The sequence below is a fragment of the Cetorhinus maximus genome, chromosome 12, assembly GCF_964194155.1.
Source record: "Cetorhinus maximus chromosome 12, sCetMax3.hap1.1, whole genome shotgun sequence".
NCBI lineage: Eukaryota > Metazoa > Chordata > Chondrichthyes > Lamniformes > Cetorhinidae > Cetorhinus > Cetorhinus maximus.
In genome coordinates this window covers 28,938,808-28,965,729 of record NC_135890.1, presented here as the reverse complement: position 1 = coordinate 28,965,729, position 26,922 = coordinate 28,938,808, and the positions used below count along the sequence as shown (strand labels likewise).

The window sequence follows — 26,922 nt, the reverse complement described above, 5'->3', positions numbered from 1 at the left end:
GCATGTTTGGCACTCTATCCACCACAATGATTTGCAATAATCCTGTGGGTCAAATAACTGAAACTAATTTGAGAATCCATCAACTTGTGCCCCCCAATGGGAAGAGAGCGGATCCTCCATTTTAATCAAATGGAAGTTTATAGTGTGATTTCTCCTTCGTTGGATTTGAGACCATTAATGAACGTGCTGGGATCCTTGCATGTCAAACCATTTTAACCAAGAGAACATTGACCCTCCTAGCTATATCCCATCCATATTCCACAATAAATATAACATTTCTGACTTCACTATTTTGAATGGCTAATGTGTCAAAACCAATCACTATATACAAAGTGAAAGCTGATTCTACGACCTATTAAATATAACGCTAAGCAAGGCAGGAGGAAACATTTGCAGTAACATCAACACCCATGATCTGGCAAGAAGATAATTGGTATCTCTATTCATCAGAGCAGATAGTGGCACATTTTCCCATTCTACACTGCACAGCATTGCAGTCATATCATGTTCCTCATCTTTGAGCATTGGCACTGTGACCGTTGCCCCACTCACTAACTCGTATTCCTAAATTGCGATGAATGCTTATCACTTGTGATGAAGTCAAGAAAGCTATCCTTGCACAGTATGCTTGTATTTGTCAATGTGAGTTGTACTTCCTCGTCTACTTCATGTGACTTTTAGCATTGGTGCTACAACAAGCAACCACATGTGAGAGCAGGAAGGAGCACAGATAACACCTCAATTAGTCTTCATGTCAATCAACTTTTGATGTTTTTGTGATCAACTTGGGTTTCCAAGCGATAGGGCCCTCCTAAAAGATATATTTCTGAACATCCTTCATCATGGACATTTGAATATTGTATTTACATCTTCAAAGCAACTTCTATATTTTTTCAAAATGTTGTTTCTCTGTCCTGGCATTCCTGACTACTTTTGAAATAGGCCAAAATCATAACTTTAGTCTCATACTAGTAACAGTTATATAAGAATATTTTCTGCTTACCTTTGAAGTACAACAAAGAGCAATTAAACATAAAAGGAAAAGCAGGCTTCCAATACATATCAGGGTTAACTGAATAACACCGAGTGCTGTCACGGGTATTGTTAGAGAACCCCTGAACATTTCTGCAGTTTCATCATCAATGGTTCCTGTCTGGGATTAAAAATAAATTCAGAACTTTCTCTATATATTGCACATTATGGGCAGAATTTTTAGCTGAACATGCGGGCGCACGCCTGACCTGCTTGAGTGTAAAATAGTGCTTATTGACTTCAAGAGAGTGTCCTGGAGTCATCCCGCGCTCGAGCGATATTTAGGTTGGCGGGTGCACGCAAAAGTTGGAAGTGCGCCCGCCGACAGTTAAGAGGGCAATTAAGCTGATTAAAGTTCCAATTCTTTGTGGTCCGTCAACCTTATGGTTGGCGGATGGAGAAAACTGCCAGGTGGACTTTGCATTTTTGATGAAACCTCATCCAAGGGTGGGATGAGGTTCCCGTTATTAAACTAAAAAAAATTTAAAAGTTTGGACAGAATTTTCATCATGTATGTGTTCAGATGACTGATTCTGATGCATGGACATTTTTTTCTGGGTTTTAAAATCTTTATTAATTGCTTTTAAATTCTTCAGCTCCCTGAGGAAGCTCTTTGCCTTCAGGGAGCTTTCATCCTGCGCTCCCCCGCGCCCACGCTTACGTCAGCGCCTGCCCTCCCTGCAGCGCTGAGCATTTCAGCGCACATTTCACCCTAGTTGGCCGTTAATTGGCCAGCCAGCATGAAATTGCGGTCAGGGGGCGATCGCAGTCAGCAGCCCGTTCCCTGGCCACGCCCGGGCCAGCCGATCGTGCGCGCCTGCCTAACTAAAAATCCTGCCCAATAGCATCAGCAAGTAAAAGTGCAAATAAATTCTACTAATTCCACAACTCAGTTCAAACGTAAGAATAGGAGTAGGCTAGTCAGACCTCAAGCCAGTCAATTAAATCACAGCTGATCTGCATCTTAACTCCATCAAAGCATACAAGATGCAAAGAAAGCACAGATCCAGAAAATAAGAAAAATAAAAAGAGCAGTAAAGGATGCATGGCAGGGCTAGGAATAAGCAAAGAAACTTGCAAGGGATATTCAAATCAACAGACAATAAATTACAAGCATATAAGGAAAAAGAGGACCATCAGCAGCCTTGAAAACTGATAATGGTGATAATAACAATGAAAATAAGGAAGTGGCAGACATACTGAATACTGAGTTTGCACCTGTATTCACTGCAGAAGAGGAGGACAACATATCAGATATCCCAAGGAAGCTAATATTGAATCAAGGACAGGAGGCTCAACAACATTAATGTAAACAAAATAACAATAATGAAGAAAAGAATGGCACTGAAAAGTGACAAATCTCCAGAACCATATTCATTATAAGCCTACCGACTCCCACAACTACCTTGACTACAGTTCCTCACACCCCGCTTCCTGTAAGGACTCCATCTCATTCTCTCAGTTCCTTTGCCTCCATTGCATCTGTTCTGATGATGCCACTTTCAAAAACGGTTCCTCTGACATGTCTTCCTTCTTCCTTAACCGAGGTTTTCCAACCACAGTGGTTGACGGGGCCCTCAACTGTGTCTGGCCCATCTCCCGCGCATCCACCCTCACACCTTCCTCTCCCTCCCAGAACCATGATAGGGTCACCCTTGTCCTCACTTATCACCCCACCGGCCTCCGCATTCAAAGGATCATCCTCCGCCATTTCCGCCAACTCCAGCATGATGCCACCACCAAACACATCATCCCTTCACCCCCCGGCGGCATTCCGCAGGGATCGTTCCCTCCGGGACACCCTGGTCCACTCCTCCATCACCCCCTACACCTCAACCCCCTCCCACAACACCTTCCCATGCAACCGCAGAAGGTGCAACACCTGCCCCTTTACTTCCCCCCACTCCACCCCCCACTAGGGCTTTCTGTCACTTGCTCGTCCTGCTTTCTACCCTTAGTGTCCCCATTAGCACATTTCTTAGCTAATATCACCACCGTCAACACCTTTGTCCTTTTGTCTATGACATCTTTTGGCAATCTCCACCTATCTATCCAGCCCTCTATCCAGCTCTACCTGTCCCACCCCGCCTTAAACCAGCTTATATTTCACCTCTTTTCTATTTTTCCTTAGTTCTGATAAAGAGTCATTTGGACTCGAAATGTTAACTGTAATCCTCTCCGCAGATGCTGTCAGACCGCTGAGTTTTTCCAGGTTTTTTCTTCCAGAACCAGATGGTTTCCATCTCATGGTATCAAAGGAAGCAGGCGAGAACATTGCAATCTGCCCTAACTATAATCTTCCAAAGTTCTCTGATTTGGGGACCACTCCTTTAGATTGGAAAATTGTGCATGTCACTCCATTATTTAAGAAGGCTGACAAAAGGAAACCAAAGAATGATAGACCAGCTAGCCTAACATTTGTTGTCAAGAAATTGCTAGAGTCTATAATTAAGGATAGGGTAACTCAACACCTTGAAAATTTTCAGCTGATCAGAGAGAGCTAGCATGGATTTATAAAGGGTAGGTCATGTCTGATGCAGCTGATTGAGTTTTTTGAAGAGGTGACTGAAGTAGTGGACAGGGGAATGTCTAAGGATGTTATTTATAAGGACTTCTAGAAGACATTTAATAAAGTCCTTTATAAGAAACTGTTAATTAAAGTTGATGTCCATTGAATTGAAGACAAATTATTAGCCTGACTAGAAAATGAGCCAGGAGACAGAGAGCAGGGACAATGTCTAGGGCCTCTAATTGGCAGGGTGTGCCCGATGAAGTCCCAAAAGAATCTGTGTTAGGGCCTCACTATTCATTATATTTATTAATAAGTTAGATGATGGAATAGAAAGCCAAATATCCAAATTTTCCAATGACACAAAGATGGTCAGCATTGTAAACAATGTAGAAGGACGCTTAAAACTACAAATAGATATAGGTCAACAAAATGGATGGACAATGTGGCAAATGGACTTTTATATAGGCAAATGTAAAGTCAGCCACTTTGGAACTAAAACAAACAGAGAAAGATACTTTATAAATGTTTAAAAAAATGTTCCTAAACTGTATCCATAGTGATTCCATCTATTAATTACATTAACACTGATCCATCCTTTCTCCCCTATGATGATTATTAATATTTCAACTTACCTCATCCACATCGTTACACTTACTTCCTATATCTAGTATATTTGGTTCCCAAACTTGCCTAGACTGCAATTGCTACCATATCATTGTCTTCTAGTTACAACAGTGCCTTTAGTTCCTTTATCATGCTAGCAATGCTCTTAGCATTGGAGCTGCCACTGCAGTGTTTGGTATATATTAGACTCCAATGCCAAACTGCATGGTTAATTCTAACGGCCTCAGGACAACTATGAATGGCAATAAATGCTACCTTGCTAGTGTTCCCACATCACATGATCAAATAAATACATATAGTTGTATTACTTAATTGGTTATTTTCTCCTGCTCACTCCTTCATATTTTTGTTATTTCTCACCTTTTTTAAAATAGTTAATTTTACCACCTTCACTTCTGTAATGTTGTATTTGTCTGCTACTCATCTTAATCCTTCCACTTTCTTCCATAATTCACTACTCTATGATACGATGGCCACCTCACAGTGGCACACTATCAATGCAATATGTCTTCAGATACTTTACTTCTGAAATTATATAAAATTGCTAGCTATGATTTAAATAAACTTGTTTAATTTATAGAACTGATTCTAAGTATCGCTAAGAACTGAAAATAAAATAACATCAACATTTTAGTTTGTTTCTCTACCAAAGCAGATGTTTACCATTGTAAAGCTATAGTGCCCTTACCTCATTAAGCCAGACAAGCGGAAAAAATATTGGCTTCTTAATATTCTTTAATATTCTACAAAGAAAAATATTTTATTTGTAAAATGTGCAATATCCAGTTTCTGTAACAATGAGCTTGTCACTTGGTAGAGCAGTTTGAAATACAAAGCACCTTAAACTTTTGTTTAGTGCCAGTGAAGTGGTGCTTTATTATAATACATTCCAGTACTCTACTGGCTGATGTACCATCTCTTCCCTTCATAAACTTCAGTTCCTCCAATACTCTGCTATGTGTACCTTATCCTTCATATGGTTGCATTGATCCATAAATCATGTTCACTGACTTACACTGGTTCCTAGTCCCACAAAGTCTCAAATTTGAAATTGTCATTCTTGTATTTAAATCCCTTCATGGCCTTAAACAACACCGCCCTCACCCCTCCCTTCTCTCTGTAATTTCCTCCAGCTCCACAACCCTTCCCAAACTCTCCATTCCGCTCACTCCAGCCATTTGTATAATCCTCTTCCCTTCATCCCCACCATTGGCAGCAGTCCCTCTAGCAGTGTCAGCCTCAATCATTGGAGTTCTGTCCATCTCCCCATCTCCCCCTATTCCTTAAAGGCCCCCTTTAAAACCCACCTCTTTGACCAAGCTTTTGGGTACCACTCTCCTTTGGCTTATTGTCTGCATTCTCTGATTTTGCCTCTGCGAAACACCTTGTGATGTTATATAAATGCAAGTTGATATTCCTATTGCTGAATGATTGCAAATTGCTAGAATTTGCCTGATTTCTTTCATAATGAATTAAAGTCCTGGCTGAAAGCCATTAAAATGTGGTATTTTTTTCAGCATGTTAATTTATCTTCAAAATACATTTCAAAATACTATTTTTTTTGGTATAATTGATTATTTGTATATGTTTGAATAATGGACACAAAACAAACATACTTAATTTTCTTTGACGGTTTAAACATTAAGTTGATTTGTAACCGTTTAGCAACTTGCAAGGTAAATCCAGTGACCTGCAAACAGGGAGAGATTGTGAAGACATCATTCAAGGAAAAAAGATTTATAAAATATTGCATGTTAAACAGCGTGTATTAGGTAAAGGGATAATTTAACCCATTCTGGAAGTGTATGCTTCTGAACTGTATATCACGCTGTGAACTCCTTCATTATACTGTTACAATTTTCAAGACTCATTAGCGTTCTCTCAGGTTCAACCTCCCTTCAGCTGGCAAGTTTCCTGAGCTCTGGGAAATCAGGCCAAAAGTTATTAAAAGTAAAATGGTGGTTAAATTTGAGACGTGCTAATAAACATATTAAACGATGGAGCAGTTTTGGGGCCCTCCTCCAGCTCACCTCTGTTAAAACCAGAAGGGGGCGGATTGATGATCAGGTTTCATATTTTTGAATTTTTAATGCCCCCGCGCCTCATGTCTAAGTTACTCCCCCGACCCAAACTCCAATTCATAAACATCCCAAATGCAAAAAGAAAACTTGATCGCTAAAGCGACACTTAAGCCTATCCCTGAGACCTGTGAATCCAGGTGGAAAATTGCATGCCTCATTCATTTTGGAAAAGCATATACTATTTCTAATTAAATATTACTTCAGAAATATGCTATTGTAATCAATCGCAGCCTGTACAATGCTTATACAGTACTCGGAAAAATATTTGTGAGGCCCTCAATTTTCACAAAGCTTTTAATTCGATTTTTATTTAGTGATGAATACCATAAGCAGGATGTAGGGTAAATTTACCAGCAACAAAGTGCCAGGACAGGAAAATATTTTAGCTGTGGGATTGTTATAGTAATTTACCTACGAATTTATTCTTTGACCCTAGAGTAAATGCAGTTTCTTGCTACTTTTTCTGGAAATAAGCTGGAATTTGTTCAACCAGAGTTTAGGGAGGTAAAGAAAATAAATTTATCACTTACAGGTTCCACATCCAGGAAGGTTTCATGTTCTTCCTTATTGGGGTGCATCCCATCTATCGCGTTCATGATTTCATCACTTGCATATAGAAAGTGAGGGAGTGAAATATAAATTGGTTTCTCTGAAATTCAAACATAACATGACACAGCAGTTGTGAGTTATAGTATAGTTGAATGGAACATCTCATAGGACAGTATTTAAGTCATATTATAACATGTTCTGTACGTCAACTAATTTTGAAGGAGGAAACTAATAAATCAATGAAAGTTAGACATTGGTCCATCAGACAAGTGATGTAATTGCATTATCAAAAGACACAACAAAGGATCAGAAAAAGCATAAAATGAGAAAAGCCAATCAGTCCATTAAAACCATTCATCCTCCAGACCAAGTTCAGTCTGTTCTGTTGTGGATTCTTACCTAATCTAATCCCTCCCTCACCTCTTCCTCTGATACATTATTGTCTATATCGGCGCCCTTTCTTGCTCCCACCCATACTGGAAAATTTAGTCAAATTTGCTTCCAATTTTCATCTGTTCCTCACCTTTGCATGATCCATCTCTAACTTTCCCCTCCCCTCTCTCAACATCCCTATGTCCATTTCTGGGGACAGGCCACCGATCAAGTCCACTAGCTCCCACAGTTATTTTGATTATAGTTCCTACCACCCAGCTTCCTACTAAGACTCTATTCCATTCTCCCAGTTTCTCCATCTCCATCACATCTGTTCTCAAGGTGTCATCTTCCACATCAGTGCTTCCGATATGCCTTACTTTCTCTTCAACCCCCTTCATGGTGGTTGACAGTTTCCAGAACCCTCGACCCTCTTCTAATCTCACTCCTTACCCTTCATCCCAGAACCATGATAGGGCTCCCCTTGCCTTCAGCTTCTACTGCACCACCACCCTCATTCAATGGATCATCTTCCACCATTTCTGTCACCACCACACACATTTTCCCCTGCCATCCCCTTTCAGAATTCCAAAGGGACCTTTGCTCCCTCACCCCCATCAACATTTTGGTCCACTCTTCTATCACTTCCTTCCCACTGCACCTTCCCATGTATCAGAAGGGATGTGATACCTGTCCTTCACATCCTTCCTTCCCACTGATCTGGATCCCAGACACATCTTCCATGTGAAACAATGATTCACTTGTACTTCTTTCAGTTTAGTATACGGCACTCACTGCTCACGATGTACTCTCCTCTACTTTGGAGACACTAAATGTAATTTTGATAGTCTCTGTTTGGTCCACACGTGTGACTCTGAGTCTAATTTTATCATTTTAATTCCCTGCCCCACTCCCACTCTGACCTCTCTGTCCTTGGCCTCCTACACTGTTCCAATGAAGCTCAATGTAAGCTCGAGGAAGAGTGCCTCATCTTTCGTTTGGGCACTTTACAACCTTCCAGACTCAACATTGAGGTCAACCATTTCAGATCATAACCATTGTTTCTATTCTTTCAGATGGCAAGTCCTATTAATGATTCTGCTGTTCATGCAGTCACTCTTGCCATGCACCTTATTATAGACCATCCTTTTTGTCCCTTCCTCCTCTTGACCACTGCCCCCAGCCCCTTCTTTCCCTATCTCAATTGTTGCTTAAAAATGTTAAATCTGTCACATTTTCCAGTTGGGACAAAAGGTCATAAACCTGAAATGTTACCCCTGTTTCTCCCTCCACAGATGCTGCATGACCATTTCACTGTATATATTTCAGATTTCCATAGCATCCACAATATTTTGATTTTGTCTTGTTTAATCTACTTTGCCTATCTACGCTACAGTCTACATTATACAACCATAACTGGTTTCTTTTGTTGGCATTTCACTTTCATTGCCCTAACAGCTCAAGAACCAACACTTTAAACATAGCATTTGATTATTGTTTTTTCTGTTCTTACAGCAGTCCTACTCCCGACTCACAGAAAGGGGAACTATCCAGTGAACTGAAAAACAAATCTCATGTCATCAAAGTTTGCTGATATTTTGATCACATGAACCTTCAGTTACAAAGACAGAAAAGCCATCATTTAGAAAATTCAAATTAATTCAACTTTTATAAATGCTTCTGAGCCATTTATTTCCATAGAACAGATTTTTTCAACTCAGTGTTCGCTGACAGCTATGTCCAGATACTCAACCTTTCAATAATGTTTGGGGATAATTAGAGAAATATCTTAACATTTGGCACATGGCAGGCAGCAAACACAAAGTGCTGTATTTTCATTAATCTGGGAATACAAAGTACAACAGAAGACTACATCTGTTACAGCCAGTAGCCAGTTTTTTGACACAAGTCAACACGACAAGTGTTTGCAGACTTTTACTTTGGGCTTTAGGAGTTTTTGTAAGTAGAGTGTTGTGCTATATTTCCTTTTTTTAAAACTAATTTGGTATTTTTTTCAGACCTGTCTTTAGGCTTATGAAAATTACACTTAATGGTTGGAGCCTAGACAATCACCCTACAAGAGTTTAGGAGTCACTGTATTGATGATTTGGGGCATAAACCTAGATCCCTAACACCTCCTAGCACAACACATGCCAACGTTGCAATGATGTTAAACGGAGGTCATTATTCAACAGCACTTTTTTAATCAGGTGAGTCCATTGTACCATTGTATGGTTGAATGTTATAATGTTATGAAACACTTCTGTCAAATGACAAAGAGCTCATTGAAAAATCCATTTGAATTCTGATAGCAAAATTCCAATTGGAAAACTTCACGGACAAAGTAAACAAGCTAAGCTAATGTATAGTTTGTTGTTCAATGATCATATTTAGAGTTGTGTTCACCCAGAATTGCTATGGCCTAGTAGCAGGTTCCCAGTCATTGCTTATTCCCATTTAATGGGCTGCAGATCTTACTCTCTTGGCAAATGCTGATATCCAGGATTCCTCCAAAAGTGCAATTTTGGGAGACAGTCATGTCTTTGCAGTAACAGTGATTGTCAGGATTCACAATAGTAGATGCAAGAGCTTTAGGAGGAATAACAAAACGATGGACAGCAATTCCCTGTAGATTTCCCTTTCGTTCATATTCTGCAAAGAGGGACCTGAGGGGAGAAGAATCAGTAAAAATGAGTTAGCTTTGTTTATCCATTGCAAACAACTAATATTGTGCTCTAGGCAGTTGCAAACCCTACCCTTTCTAGTTGGTTGTAACTGTATTTTATTGCCTGTTTAGTACATCTCTAAGCATGCTGTGTGTACCAGTGATTCTCTGCATTGTCTACCTGCCTGTATTGCAAATTAATATCTATTTGCTACAAGCCCTATCATTGTCAAACATAGTTTGAACACATACTGGGATGCGGGGGTATAATTTTAGCCTGGAGGAGTACGTGAGTTTGGTTGTGGGCGGGTGAGTTAAAACCAGTAAGAAAATGAACTAGTCAGGAAACTGGCTCCTACTTGCTGATTTCAGTGTTCAGCTGGGCTGCATTTAGCAACCCCCTTGTGACAGCAGCGGGTTTGTTCTTCCTGGGGAACAGTATCTCTCTCCAGCTCTTCACAGACCCCAGCCATACATCTGGGAGCTGTAAATAAAGCGAGATGCAGCCTTTGAGTGTTTCTGACTCCATAATCTGCAATTGCTGTCTCTATACCAAACACCCTCTACTCCTCCAAATCCCATTTTTGAATTAGCCCTTTAAACGCTGGAGTGGAGGTTGTGTAATGTGGGTCCTCATCACACTCAATCAAATGCCACACAATCAATGCCAAACCCAGAAATAGAATGATGGGGCAGCTGCCTCAGGCAGACACACTGAACTTAGTTGCACATAATATCAGTCTGCTCTGCTCCACACACATCTCTAAATTAATATTGGGGCCATGGAATCCTATTATGGAAACTGAATGGGGAAATCCTTTTTGGGGATATAAGCCTTCAATCTCTAATGGCACAGCACAGCCAACCTAACAGAATTAGACAGGAATCACGTGCCATGTTAAAACCCATACTGTGATTCCACCAGTGTCTGGTTGAGCTGGATCCTTCATCACACCAAATCCCATACTGGAAATTTCTTCAGCCCTGACCTCCCTAATGCTGAACAATTTGATCCCTGCGTTAAATTTTGCAGAAAGATCTGCTCAGCAGACAAGTGAGGCCCTAGGACCTGGGTTTGGGTCCTGGACTAGACCCTACCTAATGATGCCAGTGCTGCTATTTTTGTTGACCCAGCCATAAAGGGAGTCAGTTAGGCCAATATGTCAAAAATCCTTCTGGTTGGTTGCACCTGCTGCTGTATTAAAGGCTCTCCAATATTTGTAGTTCCCCAAAGTGTGTTTGTGGTGGCACAGACTCCTGGGGTATAATTTTAGGTTCCTTATTTTCTAAATTATTCCTCATATAAGGCTACCCTTCATCTTCTCCTGTCATGTTTATCCTTCTGTTATAGAGTTGATCTTCAGGCAACTTTTCTTAGTGGAAACATTTAACTTTATTTACAAGACTGCAGCAGCAACTACACGTGTGCATCAAACTCCATAACTAAAGAAGAACTCACTTGTAGAGGTTCCCCACGCTGTTAACACATTGGTTTACACAGATCATGTGATCTTACAACACCGGATTATTCTTAAAGCTACAGTCCTACGTTTATCCAATCTATAGTTACTACACCTTCCTTGGCTCAACTGGTAGAACTCTTGTCTCTGGGTCAGAAGGTTAAGAGTTAAAGCCTCAATCCATGACTTGACTCTATAACCTGTGCTGACATCTTCTGGTTCTGAAGTTGTGATGCATTGTGGAGGGTGCCATTTTTCAGATGAGATGAAAGAAGTGTCATATTGGACTTGAAACATTGGGTAGAATTTTGCCCTTGATAGGCGGGCGGGCCCCACCGGCTCGGCGGTGGGCGGGCAGCAGATCGCCGCTGCCGAAACCAGCCCTGCCGCCATTTTGAGTGGGCGGGTCAATTAAGGCCCGCCCAGTGGGCCACCCGACAGGAAGCGCTATGCACTTCCTGTGTTGGGGGGGGGGGGTGGGGGGGAGGGATTCCCCAACTGTCAGAATGCGCTTTTTTGCGCAAGCGCACAAAAGAGCGCACATCTCCCTGAGACTAAGTGCTGTCTCAGGGAGAGCACTGAAAGTTTTATAAACTTCAAAAATAGAAAAATAAAAAAAATTACTAACATGTCCTCCTCATGTGACAATGTCACACGAGATGGGATATGTTAATAAATATCACATAAACTTTATTAAAGTTTTTTAAACCCTACATGAAACATCATCCCACCAGTGGATGAGGTTTCATGTATTATAAGAAACCCACAGGGCTCCTGGCCTGCCCGCCAGGTTGGACGGGCAGGGCCTTCAATTAGCTTAATTATCCTGTCAATGGCCTCAATTGGCCATTGACAGGTCGACGGGTGGACAGCTGATTTCGCTGTGCTCCCGCCTTCCTGAATATTTAAATGGGGCGGGATGACATTGGGGGTTCCTCCCAACATCATCCCGCGTCATTTTCGTGTCGGCGAGCGGGCCCCGCCCCCAAATCACCAACGGAAAAATTCTGCCCATTAACTCTGTTTCTCTTTCCACAGATGCTGCCAGAGCTGCTGAATTTTTCCAGCACTTTCTATTTTTACTACCCTATTCTTCTTCAAAATAGTGCCACAGGGTCTTATCAACATTGAATAAGACTCTTCACCTCCAAGTTGCTTTTATTTCCACAAGGACCTCCCTACATCTCATTTTATATTTTCTATAAGGGCATATAATTATTTGTACATTGAGTGCAACCAACTGAGCAACTCCCACCATCTGGATCTTTTTGTAAGCCCTACATATCATACTGTTTTGTTACATATATCCCCAATTTAAGACAGAAAGTATAGATATGTCATTGCAATGTTTTTTTCTTGGATTCCTTCATCTCTTTATTTGTTTTCTTTGCACTGATTTGTTTTTTGCATTCTGCTGTTCTCTCCATCCTCCTGACCATTCTCCAGGCTTTGCTTTAATAAAAGCCCCTGTTTCCTCCTCACCTTCTTTAATTTGAACTTCAATTCCTTTGCCTTTTATAATATCCTGTATCTTTAATCCTATTCTGTTTAGGTGCAGCCCACATCTGTCCAAAACTGATTTACCTGGGAACTAGTCAGCTTTTAATGACACCAATGCCATTTGACCACCACTGGTTGACTAGTCATTTATTTTCTTGCATCATTTAACTTGTGAAAGCTCGGGTCCAGTTTCCTTGAGAATGGCTCTCGAATACTAGCTTTCTTTCATGGGATGCGGACGTCACCGGCATGGCCAGCATTTGTTGTCCATCCCTAATTGCCCTTGAACTGAGAGGCTAGCTAGGCCATTTCAGAGGGCAGTTAAGAGTCAACCACATTGCTGGAGTGACATGTAGACCAGACCATGTAAAGATAGCAGATTTCTTTTCCTATGGGAGATTAGTGAATCAGATGGGTTTTTACAACAATTGATGATAGTTTTCATGGCCACCATTACTGAGACTAGCTTTATATCCCAGATTTATTGATTGAATTTTAAATTCCACCAGTTGGGATTTAAACCCATGCCCCCAGAGCCTTAGCCTGGGCATTTAGATTACTACAATAAAAGCAAAATACTGCGGTACTGGAAATCTGTAATAAAAGCAGAGAATTCTGGAAAAACTCAGCAGGCCTGGCAGCATCTGCGGAGAGAGAGAAACAGATTTAGAGTCAGAGAAACTCTTTCTCTCTTCACAGATGCCTTTAGATTACTAGTCCGGTGACATTACCACCACGTCAACGTCTAGCCCCCCCCTGCCCCCCCCTCCCCTGACTGCATCTTGGGCATTTCTGGTTAATCAATAATTTAGATGAGGCAATGTCTTTGTCTTATGTGAATCATTTAAATTTAACACACCAAATGACCTGGCCAGTGTTTACCAATTTTCTTTGAAACAGTTAGATTTACATTGGTGGACAAGGCTGTCACTGTATAAGAGAACTTCCAATGTATATGATTTGTGTTTATTTTCAGTGGTGCATTACCTGCAAATGTCAGAAGAGAAAAAATATAATTTCTCCTTATCATGAAGAAATGGTGGAAAAGAGCTTGCATCTGTGAAAAAAATACAAGGACATATTATTTGTGAAAAATGGCGGTCAATGAACACCCAGTAACAAGTTCGACAATTAGTAGACACCATGAGTATTTGACTGTGATTTTCTACGTTCAAGCACTGACATACATAAAATGGATCCTTCTTTCTCCCATCCCTCGTCCCTGCCTTAAATCTATCTTTGGAAATCAAACATAAAGCATGATGTTGACATTTTATGTGCATTCCTTATGAATAACGGAACCATAAACTCATCTATAAACAATAGCATGGTCACTTTTAATTCTAACTGCAGCAGAATGCCAGAGATCAAACTGGTCAGATTATCATTTTCTGCTCTTCGTGTGCTTTCAATTCCCAAATATTAGCTGTCCGAAGTCATTGACCATCAGCAGATTGATGGGACCCGTCAGCTCAGAGAACAAATATCTTGGTATATTTTTGTTCAGGTTTTCAGCATCGTCTTTTTGAGATTGTTTGGATAATGATATGAGGGTAGGTTAGATGATTGATTATCAGTCTTACCTGTACCATTGATCATGTCACAGTAAGGGTCATTCCAGAAAGTGAGTTTTCTAAAAAAAAAAGATTCATGTTGTAGTAAAATTAAAATGCTAAATTGGTTAGATTAAAGATAATAGGATGTTCTAAAATGTGCTGCTATAGATTATGGCAAAGGTGCTTATGAATGGTAAGATGGGGGATTTAATGCGTCCATTTTGTACCTGGTAACTCTGGATAAATGTGCACTATCACCATTTAATTATGGACTTATATCATAGATTACAGCATATATGCAACTGCACTGATCAGTAAAACGTAGGTTGGGCAAAGTAAGTACTATATGTGCCAGCTTGAATATTTTAGCCCCTTACTTCAGCTAAATGTGATATGTTATGTAGTGTATTGTAAAACACTCAAACATTTTAGGCTGCTTTTTCCTAATTACATAAGGATCCAAGTGATACATATGCAATCTAATTTAAAATTCAGTTTGAAGAATGCTGAAAATAAGGATTATAAATGATTTTGTGTGTAATCTAGTTTTTGGCGAGTACACAATTTTAACATTTAATCTCATGATGAACATCATAAAAGGAAGAGCACCTGCTGTTAATACCTGTATATTTCTGACATTTTTGACATAGATGTCTAGAAGGCATTGAAATGCATCTTTATTTATTTTCAAAGGTGCTCAGAGAATACATGAAAAGATGGCTACAACCTCATCTTACTCTTACGTCTTATTCATCCAGCGGTCAATCACTGCAACTTTGTTAATGTCATCTGTTCCAGTGTACACGTTATAGATTCCATCTGTTGTTTCATTGTACTAGAGGCACAGACAAGTCAAACATGTTAACCAGTTGCATATACATCATAATATTTGCAGCGATAGTATAAGAGATACAAACAATTGTCAGAATAAAACAATTTGAAACCAAACAAATTGATGGGCCTGAATTTTTGCTGGTTATTTTGCTGTAACCTCTGACCACTTCAGAATTTTCCTCATGAAGTGGTGGCAGGTGCAGAATACCCCAACCCATATTTGGAAAGATGTATAAATATAAAATATTAAGGACCGGAATAAGTCATCTAAGCTTCTTGTGTCAATAAGTTAGTAATTCTGGGTCTCAAGAATATGTTGTTTTCCTGGCATATTGTGTTGCCCAGATAGTGAGTGGGGTGGGGTGGGTGGTGAACATAACATAAGAAATAGGAAGAGGAGTAGACCACCTGGCCCCTTGAACCTGCTCTACCATTCGATACAATCATGGCTGATCTTCTGCCTCAACTCCACTTTCCTGCCCGCTCCCTATTTTCCTTCATTCCCTGGGAGGCCAAAAATCTAATCCATCTCAGTATTGAATGTACTCAACAATGGAGCATCCGCAACCCTTTGGAGTACGGGATTTCAAAGACTCACAATCCCTTGAGTGAAAAAATTTCTCTTCATCCCGATCCTAAATGATCAGCCCCTAATCGTGAGACTGTGCCCCCTGTGTTCTAGATTCCCCAGCCAGGGGAAACAACCTCTCAGTATCTACCTTGTCAAATTCTTCCATAATCTTGCATGTTTCAATGTGATCACCCCTCATTCTTCTAAACTTGGAGAATAGAGACCCAACTTACTAAGTCTCTCATCATAGGACAACCATCTCATCCCAGGAACCAATCTTGCGAATCTTGCCGCCGCACGGGTGTCATCAGCCACGGCCTCTGCGGGTAACCCTTGTCCCTAAGGAGCCAATCCTGCAGCCTTTGTGTATCCTGGAAGATTGCAGGGATCTGCGAGCGACTCAGGGTGTAGGTATCGTGCACACTCCCTGGAAACCATGCGCACACCTGCAGGATGCATTTCTGGTGGTCACATACCATCTGCACGTTCAGATAGTATCTGAACCTTGCGGTTGATGAGGTCCACTGAACATAGCGATGGGCTCCTGAGAGCCACATGTGTGCAGTCAATCACACCCTGCACCTGTGGGAATTCTGAGATCAGGGCGAATCCAATGGCCCTTGCATCCTGGCTGTCCCAATCCCAGGATAAATGCACAAAGTTGTGTCATGGAGAAGATGGCATCCATGACCTCATGGATGCATTTGTGGGTGGCAGGGTTGTGAAATCCCACAGAGGTCACCTGTGGAGACCTGAAAGGAGCCACTGGCATAGAAATTGAGTGTTGTGGTCTCTTTCACAGCCACTGGCAGCAGATGCCCTCCTTGTCCCCTTGGTGCCAAGTCCTGCAGTAAGTGGCAGATGTGAGCCACCAGGTCCCTAGTCATGCGCAGTCGTTGGCGACATTGGTTCTCAGTCATCTGCAGGAATGGCAGGCGGTGTCTATAGACCCTGGGTGTCGCTAGGCGCCGACCAGCCATGGTTCACTGTCACTCCTGGGCAGCGTGTGCGGGAGCCCCTGCTGCCCCTTCTTCATGAGGCTGCTGTTCCTGCCTTTGCACAGCCAGGAGCCTCAGTCGCTCTCTCCTCAGTCTTCTACGCTCTCTGTAGGCCGTCAGGCATACAGCTAGGTCACCAGGATCCATGATCCTGACATGGTCCTCCTACAGCATGAAAGAGGGAGAGACGTGGTTATCATGGCTGTACTTAGCCCATTTCCTGGCCCTGTGTGACCGTCCCTTAACGCTTCCTGGAGAGTGCTGGTCATCCCTCAGATGGCCAGAGATGAGTGCGCTGCATGGCTGCCCTGTCAGCCTGTGACATGGGGGACACTGGTCCAAACCGGGATTCTGAGATTGCAAGGGGCTGTGAGCATCTCCAGCAGTCACTGCTACATGGCCAGCATTGGCAAGGAGATTGTACGTGTGCAGCCCATCTGTTCCGTGATCCAACAAAGTGGTGGCAGACTCAAGGTCTGTGCTGGAGGTTGGGGGGGGTGGGGGGGCTAGGGCGTAAGGTATGGAGCGCTTGGTGGTCCTTTAGTTCCTCCGCGTTGCTTGCATGGGCGGGCAGGCTAGGAGCCTGAGCCCAATCATATCACTGTGGCTGCGCCTGATCTGTCTCAGTTGCAGAGGCATGGTCAGTTTATACAGGTGTAAATGCGTGGCCACTCCCCTGATTTACCCTGACCCCCACCTCGATTGCCTGTTCACGGGTTGCAGTGCCAGGGCAACACTTGACACCCCTCCCTCCACCGACAACGGTTGCCTCCAAGCCTGGCCAGAACTTGTCCCCAGACACCTGGACACCCCCCTGCCACTAAGCAGTCACCGGCGAGACTGGCCACCACTTGCCTCCGGACATTCCCCCACCCCGCCGCCCCACCCCCACCCCCCTCCCAAAACCTCAGCAGTCGTCTCTGGGGCCAGGCATCAATTCCCCCCGCCCATCCCCGGTGCCCCTGAGGCCTGTAAATAATGGGTGAGCTGTGGAGAACGCTGCTACTCATTCACCTCAGCTCCCCCAGAGTGAAGGCCGCCAAGTGCAGGTTTCCTGCATGTGGTTGTGAAACACGTCGGCGTGCTTTCCCGCCGATGTGGATGGGCGACACGGCGGGGTTCCAAGAGCCTGGTGGGATGGCCTTTTAATGATATGCTAATATATTACAATTAAGTCCCTGTTGACCAACGGTGGGAAACGCGGCCCGCTGTTGGCAGGCTGAGCAGACGATCGCGACCTGCCTTCACGCTGTCGTGAAGCAGGCCGCACCATATTTTCTGCACACGCCGCCTATCTCGCCCGCCACCAGCGAGCTCAGAAAATTCCGCCCTAAGTCTCTCTGAACATCAACAGCTAGAAGTTTTCCTATTCCTACCACCAAAGTTAATAACCTCACTTCCCCACATTGAACTCCATCTGCCTCTATGGCCTGAATTTCACGCTCCACCACCGGCAGGTTTTTAGGTTTGTGGGGGGGGGGGGACTATGAAATCGAAGGATTGGGAATCCCCCCCAGGTTCCCACCTGCCCCAATCGCACAGCCATTTTATGCTGGGGTGGGCAAAGCCTCGGAAGGGAAGTCTGCCTTGCCCCAATTAAGGCCCTTAAGCGACCAATTATTGGAGCCTCAGTTTTTAGGCTGGCAGGAGGATTGAAGTTGTGAGGGGGAAGCCCGAAAATCAACAGACTTAGATCTCGGGCGGGTAAACGGGGTGTTGGGGGCAGGGGTGGGGGGGCGCCTCCATCAGAAGCCGCCTTCTGAAGTCGGGCACCCACCCCTTAAGGTCTAGTGGTTTCCAGACCTCCCTCCCCCTGCTAGCCTCTCCCCTAAAACCCGAATCACCCCCATCACACCCCACCCCCCCCACCCAGGCCTTCCCTAACCTCCCCACCTTGGGACCCTTTAAACTTACCTGGGCCTCCAGTGCCCGAACTCAGTCTCAGGCCGGCCTCATGCAATTCCTCGTCTTGTCACTGTAGGGACTGGAGAGCTGACGGCCAATTAGATTGGCGGGCAGCTCTCCAAGGCAGGGCTTCCTCCTGAGCGAGGGGCGCAAGTCCTGCCTGCAGCCACTTAACGCTCTTTCGGGTGTGAAAAGGCCGAGGGGCACGCGGGAAGCAACACCCTGCCCCCCCCGCCACCTTTCCCCCCATCAGAAAAATTCAGGCCTATATTTTCCACTCACTTAACCTGTCTACATCTCTTTGTTGCCTCTTTGTGCCTTCCTCACAGCTAACATTCCCACCTAACTTTGTATCCACAGGAAAGATGGGTACATTACTTTCTGTCTCTTTAAGTCTTCACTGTGGATTGCAAAAAACTGAAGCCTCAGCATTGATCCACTATTTGCAGCCTGCCAGCTTGAAGCTGTACTGTTTATCATACTCTCTGTTAACCAATCCCCTATCCATGCTAATATATTACCCCCAACTCCTTGCATTTAAATCCATGAGACCTAGCCGATGAGAAGGAGGCTTTAAAGAATTAAAGGGTCACAGTTGCACTGGGCAATGCAGAAAACCGCGTTGCTGACTCACTACGCAGCGACAGGTGCTGTAGCGATTTCCGCACACTCCCCCAGTCCCCCCTCCACTCTTCGACCAACACTTTCAGTTTGGGCAATTTTAAATAAGGCAGTCTGCGTTCCTCCATCCATTGAACTTCACTGAAAATCGAAGTGAGACAGGAATTAAGACTGACATGTTCTCAAAGTAACGTTAGGTAAATATTCTCCAGCAGTGAGCTTGGCCTGTCCAGATCGCTCCACTCGATTTTCAGACTAGTATTTAGTATGGTCAGAAAATCATACATATCACCCGGTGGGTTTTCACGTTTTTCAGCAGCTGAGGCTCCAACAAGGGGAAGATAAAATCTAAAAGTTAATCTTCGAATACTTACTGGGTAAAATAAACCAGTAATCGGGTCTTTTGAAAATGCCATTTTCAGTATTGGATCTTCATATCCCCAAAGTAATTCCAGCACTGTTCTATTCTGGAACAAGGAAGCTTTTGCCCTTTTTAAGAGCAAATTGATGAAACCATGAGTAATTGGGGGATAGATAGATGGTGCAGCCTGTGAAAAATAGAAACACTTCAACGTTCAGCAACTCCCATACACAGAATTTACATCGTATTTATGATTCGATTTATTGTCATCCATCAAGTACAACCGTATGTCCAAGAATTGTTTTATACAGAAGGGAGGAAACTGACATTTGTCGGAAACTGCCTTTCTTCTGTCATGATCTTTAAATCTTGCCCTGTCACAGGAAGTGTTGTTCACCAATTAACATAAGAAAACTTTCCCCTGTTTATTTTTGGGGCTGAATTTTCGCTGAGTCGAGATGATTCAAGGGCCCTTTAAAAACGGTGGACGGTTCCCAATTCCAGGGACAGAATTCTCCCTTCTGCGAGTGGGGGCGGGGCCCACTCGCTGAAGCATAAAATGATGCATGATGCACGGTGGCTTCGGGGTGTGGGGGGGCGGTGGTCCCAACGTCACCGCGTGTCATTTAGATTGTCAGCTTGGCAGGCGCGAAGCTGTGTCGGCTGCGCGCCCACCAAACTTCAAAGGCCTATGAAGGCCATTATTAAACTAATTAAAGCTGTTAAGAAAGCTGCCTGTCCAACCTTAAGGTTGACGGGCAGGTGAAGAGCCCAGGCGGCCTTCAGAAAAAAACGTGAAACCTCATCCACGGGCGGGATGAGGTTTCATGAGGGATTTAAAATTTGTGTTACATCTTTAGTAAAAGTGATGACATGTCCCAGCTCATGTGACAGTGTCACATGAGGGGGCATGTCAATAAAATTTTTCTCATCGTTTATTATCTTTTTAAAAGTAACACTTTGCCTCAGGGAGATCTGTGCGCTCTTTCATGTGCATGCGCGAAAGAGCGCACTCCCGGCTAAGGGAATCGCACCCCCCCCACTCCACCCGCACAGGGAGTGCATAGCACTTCTTGGCGCATGTCACACTGGGTGGGCCTTAATTGGCCTGCCCACGTAAAATGGCGGCGCCCGCTCCTGCACAACCGCCCCCCCTCCCACCGATGGAAGAAAATGCTGCCCCAGGATTCCTGACCCCATTCCGGGGCTGTCTTATTTTTGGGAGTGCCTTTAAAGGGTGCAGGTTGGTTCCTGTCAAAAAGCCCTCATCTGGCGTTTTGTACCTGGCCGGCCCCATTGGAGACATAGGCATCTCCTACTCCTCCAAAATTTTCATGGCATTGGATCAGGTTTTTAAAGAGTCGTGGTTCACGGGCCCTCAAAGGGCGTGAGAGGACATTTTAAAAGGTGATTTCCAAAGGTCCTCCCTATGCAAAGCCATGGCACTCACCCATTCCCCACGCCATGGCCCCTCATGACCCCTACACCAAGCTCTGACACACCACCCAACCCCATGGCTCCACATGCCCCCATGCCAAACTATGGCACTTCCATGCCCATTGATCCAGTATACATTGTATATACCAATCAACCCTATATTGACAATAGGATATGCGAAGCAAAGATTTAGAAAGTCATTCCTTCATTCATTACTTTCCACTATGTTAGAATGTCATTTCACTACAAGGCAATAAAAATGTCATTCATCCAGACCCTTTAAAAAACCAATAACTGAAACCAGAAACCTTTGGAATCACTTAACCTTGTGTAAAACATGTGAAAGCCAGAGCTATCAATCAAACAATGTTTTCTCTGGGGCACAGCTGTTTCAGCAAAAGTAATAGATGTCTAGGCCCCTTCAGCCAAGCCTCATTATATATTCTTGGATAAGAGCCCAAACATCCATTAGAGTACTAAAACACCTAAACCGGAGAGACAACATTGCTTGATTGACAGCCCTGGCTCTCTGATCACTGCTGTCAATTGTACAATGCTTATGCTTATTTACACATGGTTAAGAGGTTTAAAGTGCCTCAGTTTCAGCTATTGAAACTTTAAAGGGTCTGGATGATTGACACTTTTATTGCCCTGTAGTAAAAAGGATTTTTCAAAAATTAAAGTGGAAATTTATCAATGAATGACTGTTTGTTCTAAAGCTTTTTTTACACATCCTACCCTATCACTATAGGGTTCATTGCTTCTACACAGATTTATTGGGTAAATGGGCATGGAAGTGCCATAGCATAGAATTGGGGTGCATAAGGAGCCATGGGGATTGTTTGGGGGGCATAATTTGCCATGGGGGCATGAGGAACCATGGGGGGTTGTGGTAGGGGACATACCTTGGCATGGGGGTATGAGGAGCCAAAGGGGTTGTTTGGGGGCATGAGGTGGCATGGATGGGGCATAGGGGATAAAGGGGTATGAGGGATGACGGTTGGAGTTATTATAACTGGGACAAAGTCCCACTGTACCAAGGTGGGCGCTCGGCACCTGGCAGCCCCTGTGACTGCCTCCAAACTTTTTCTCGGGTTGGCTGGCCTGACTCCAGCCCGCACCAGCACCCCCACAAGAAAATCCCACCTTTGCAGGCGCTTTCTCCTGAGACTGATGGGCTGAGCCGGGAAAATTAGAACATAAGAACGAAAGAAATAGGGACAGGAGTAGACCATTCGGCCACTCGAGGCTGCTCTGCCATTCAATAACATCATGGCTGATCTTCTTGTGTTTCGAATTCCACATTCCCATCTACCGCCGATAACCTATGATTTCCTTGCCTAACAAGAATTTATCTACCTCTGCCTTAAAAATATTCAATGACCCCGCCTCCACCGCCTTCTGAGGCAGAGTTCCAAAGTCGCACAACCCTCTGAGAGAAAAAATTTCTCCTCATCTGTGTCCTAAAAGGGTGACCCCTAATTTTAAAACAGTGCCCCCTAGTTCTGGACTCAACCACAAGAGGAAACATCCTTTCCACGTCCACTTTGTCAAGACCGTTCAGGATTTTGTATACTTCAATCAAATCACCCCTCACTCTTCTAAACTCCAGTGGAAGCAAGCCCAGTCTGTCTAACCTTTCCTCATAAGACAACCCACTCATTCCAGGTATCAATCTAGTAAACCTCCTCCAACGCATTTACATCCTTCCTTAAATAAGGAGACCAAAACTGCACACAGTATTGCTATCCACCTCGAGGATGAAAATCCAGACCAGTATCTCCATCCGTGGCTTGGTGTCGTGCTTTGCTTCATAATACTCCTGTGAAGCACCTTGGGACATTTCATTATGTTAAAGACGCTATAGAGATATAAGTTGATGTTGATCTATTTTTGCCTATTTCAATATATAGATTTCAGAGTTTGACACTTGGAAAACCAACTCTGCACAGACCTCAAACACTGCATCGCCCTAATAACTACATACTGCAAAGTGCAAATCATATACCTTTCTTTCAGCATTTAAAGACTCAATCAGCTCTTAATGCTCTTAACAAAGAGCAGCTATCCAAAGAGAAAACTACTTTTCCATGCAAATCCTCCCACGGTTAAACTTCTAGGCTGTTTAACAGATGTGTGGCATTACAGTTAAAAACAAGGTGCAAAAATTAGACAAGACAATCTGATTTTCAACTTTAAAATTTGGTGATACAATATTTCAGTCTAAATCTTCATTTGCCATTGCATTAGTTATCTACCTAATGGAAAACCTCTCTCTCTTCGGTTGAGGCTTCCACTGAAACGAGATGCCCATGCCATTTACTACGTATGCATATCATCACGATGCATGCAGATAGAGTGCCAAATCAGCGCTAGCATTTTGTCACGTAAATTTGATCTTTTCTTATTTTGATTGATATTTTCAGCAAATGTTGCTTACTGCAGCAGCAAAGTTGAGGGCTGTGATGATGTCTGTTTCTAAGCCAACAGACATGTTAGGCTGAAAGATGGCTGAACGAGGCTGTAAGTATGATATTGTGTGATTAGCATTTACAGCAATGATGCTCTTCGGGAGCTGCCTTATCCTAGAAAAGTAAATAAAACACAGGAAAAACAGTGAGCATTGCATTGAGCAACAATAAAGTGTGGAATATGACAATTTACATGCACTTAGTAGCTTTAATGCAAGCACTCTATATAATGTCAAATTTGAACTGTTATGTAATATATTTTTACAGATTTTATGGATAGAGTATATTTTTTGGAAAATAAACAACTTACATTTATATAATAGCATTAATGTAGTGAATGTTTGAAAGTGCTTCATGGGGAGAAACAGATGCCAAACTGTAACAGAAGGGTTGGAGGACATCTGTGAAAGTGTAGCAGAAAAGATATGTTTTTAATGCAAACAGGAATGAGGAAGGTGAATCAATTGTGGTGTGCAGAGGAGAAAATAGATGGAGAAGCCCCAAAATGAGAAGGAGCAAAATCCTGCAGGTGGGGAGGAACCATAAGAATATCAGTGAATGTGGCAGAATTATTGCCATAATGAAGCTGAAAAGGAAAATCAGTAACTCTCATTAACAGAGGAGAATGAAGACACTGGTGGTGGTCAGGTGTAATTGAAGTTGTATGGGTTAGTTCTATATTTGTTTTTCAGAAGACTTGGATGTGTCTTTATTGATATAAGTGTTTTCTGCTTTTCTGATGGGGTAGATAAGTTTGAGAAAAGAGCTTGCTTAGTGAGTTAACCCCCCAAAAAAGTGACCATTGTGTATCATGCATATTGAAAGTGTCACAGGCATGCCAACTCTCACAATTTCAAAGTAAAACTGAGCTCAGTAATACCAGCTCCACTGCCTCATAAATCAGAAGTCAAACTCATAAAAATCAAGAGGTTTGATACCAAAAGCTTCTATTTTTTTCTGATCATAAACCATTATTGATTGAAAGTTAGACTATAAACCTCATTAGTGACTTATTTGATCTCTAACAGATTGTATGAAGTTACACTTTGTCTCACAGGTTAAAATGATTACAATGGCTGACTTAGAATATGGCACTTAAAAATCTTTGATCTCCCTGTATCCCTCTCGCAATTTAATTTTTTTTCCACTTCCATTCCAAATGAGGGTTGATAAACTTTCCCTTAAGGAAGGAAATTGAGTTCCATGCTTTTATATTTGTTAGTTCTATCGCTTTGATCATCAGCTTCCTAAGGTAACATTACTTTACTTTAGTAAGGTAATGTTACCTTATTAACATTAGGTAATGATAATAAGGTAACATTATTACCTTACTTAAAGCAGACTCCATTATCCTGATTTGCAGACCCAGGTTTTTATGGTCGAAAGACTCTATTGCTGTGTAGTAGTAGATTTTACATGTAAACATGGGAAGTTACAGTACAGATGTAACTCCCTTATCATGAGAACTGCAAAAACACTAATTAAAAAAGTATGTTCAGTTGTAAATGGAGACCCTGATGACAGCATCAAGGCTCAGGACAAATTAGGTGTCCAGTGCTCTTTGGGGTCCACATCATGGGTCACTTACAAGAAAATGCCATCAGTTGAGCTCCAACCCACCAATATAAACCACCCTAGTATTAAAGCCATATAAACAGGTAGAATGTGTTTGCTGCTGGAATGTGTATACCAGGTTTAGCTTTTGTTGTCTGATACACTGTAAAATGTTGCACATCAAAATCTGCACGCACACCCACATTGGAGGATATTGGATCTGTAATATTATGATCCGTACTGGGTCTTGCTTTGCCTCAGCCAACACAGTCAGATCTCAAGGCTGGGAGCATGGCCTTTCTAATTGGGGACAGGCAACCAGCCCCCAGCAGCTCACACTATACTCTCCGGCAACCTCCCGCGTGTGATATTTGCAGAGTTTTTCCTTGTTGCTTTGAGACAGCAGTTGAAAGTGGACACGCTGCACTGCCCAGAACCTGCAGAGTCTCCATGGCCAGCAATTCCAACATGGAAATCATAAAATTCTGTTTACAAAACAGGTTCCACAGCTCAGAGCACAGACATGACTTTCAGAAATATGAGTGTGAAAGATTTTGGAACACTTTAAATCTGCCACTTCGATTAGAAGTCGGCTGTTTCAGATTCTTTTGATTGTGTTTCACATTCTGAACAACCTCATTTTTCATTAAAAAAAAAAGATTTACCACAAGAAAACTATTTCAATATCTTATTGTTGTTGACAAGTTGGTGGGGGGGAGATGATTATTGGGACTGGTGTACTTCAGTTACCCCCTTCTCAGCATCAACATGTTCATCAGAAGCAGATGCAGAGTAAACGATACCTCCTTCAAAATCAACAACACTTCTCTGTCTGAACTTGAGAAAATAATCCTTCACTGCGCCACTGGGAATTTTTATTGCTTTCAAACCTACAATCCTGTTAATCTGAGTGAGATTGACCAGTTTTCTGAATTTTGCGAATTTTGAGCAGTAGCCTGCATTCATTAGGGTCTGACTTGAGGCTGGCTAAGCTCAGTTGTAATAGAACCCTTTCAGTTGATATCTGAAACTTTCTTCCTGTTCGACAGAGATGTCACCGGGCTTATTTAATTAATTGGTGCCAATACACAGTTTTAAAATGCCAAAACTTCTTTTTATGTGAGACTTACTTCAACACCTCAATTTTTTGTCAACCTCCCCAGTACTTTACACCAGTGATGCAAAACGCTGCACACAGGCCAATAAAAACAATAATTATACTGCCAGGTGTTTTCGCAGTTCAGGGAGACATAGACTGAAAGGTTCATGCTGACACATCACTGTAATTCACTGAAATCCAATGAGAAAAAACAGCTTTGTGAAAATTCCATACATTCGCCATCATATTGCTAAAAGTATGGCGCTAGCACTTCATGCAGTCATAGATTTTGTTAAGACTGTTGCAAAATAAATAATCATTTAATGGGGTTTATAAATCAACTGTCAACCTATACAGGTTTATGTTTGCAAAAGAGGGCAACTCATGGGCCTGAGTTTTACCCTTGGCGGGCGTGAGCGACCGGTGGGCCTGGGAGCAGTTGGGTAACGGACCGCCGACCACAATCGGCCCCTAATTAATGGCCAGCCAGCATGAAATGCGCACTGCAAAGCTCAGCGCTGCTGGGGTGGGGGCGGGAAGAGGGCGGGCGATGACGTCACCGCGGGCGTGGGTGAGCCCTGCGAGAGAGAGCTCCCTGAAGGCAGACGGCTGCCTCAGGGAGCTGCAGACCTTCAAATGATGAAATGAAGGTTTGAAAAGCTGCAGAGAAATGTCCACGCATCACATTCAAGGCCCTGAACATATGCCTCATAAAAATGC

At 42.9% G+C, this 26,922-nt stretch overlaps 1 protein-coding gene across 1 annotated transcript in view; it reads right to left on the bottom strand.

The window, feature by feature from the left end:
- Positions 1-949: 949 nt before the first annotated feature.
- The window catches only part of cd36 (CD36 molecule (CD36 blood group)), a 28,843-nt gene continuing 2,870 nt past the window's right edge, over positions 950-26,922 (bottom strand). The window contains exons 3-12 of the mRNA XM_078554256.1: positions 23,519-23,663; positions 19,655-19,828; positions 15,095-15,186; positions 14,379-14,428; positions 13,783-13,852; positions 9,649-9,836; positions 6,780-6,898; positions 5,785-5,858; positions 4,857-4,911; positions 950-1,153 (exon numbers count right to left, since the gene is read on the bottom strand). Coding sequence (XP_078410382.1) covers positions 950-1,153; positions 4,857-4,911; positions 5,785-5,858; positions 6,780-6,898; positions 9,649-9,836; positions 13,783-13,852; positions 14,379-14,428; positions 15,095-15,186; positions 19,655-19,828; positions 23,519-23,663 — 1,171 coding nt within the window. The remainder of the gene's footprint in view (positions 1,154-4,856; positions 4,912-5,784; positions 5,859-6,779; positions 6,899-9,648; positions 9,837-13,782; positions 13,853-14,378; positions 14,429-15,094; positions 15,187-19,654; positions 19,829-23,518; positions 23,664-26,922) is intronic.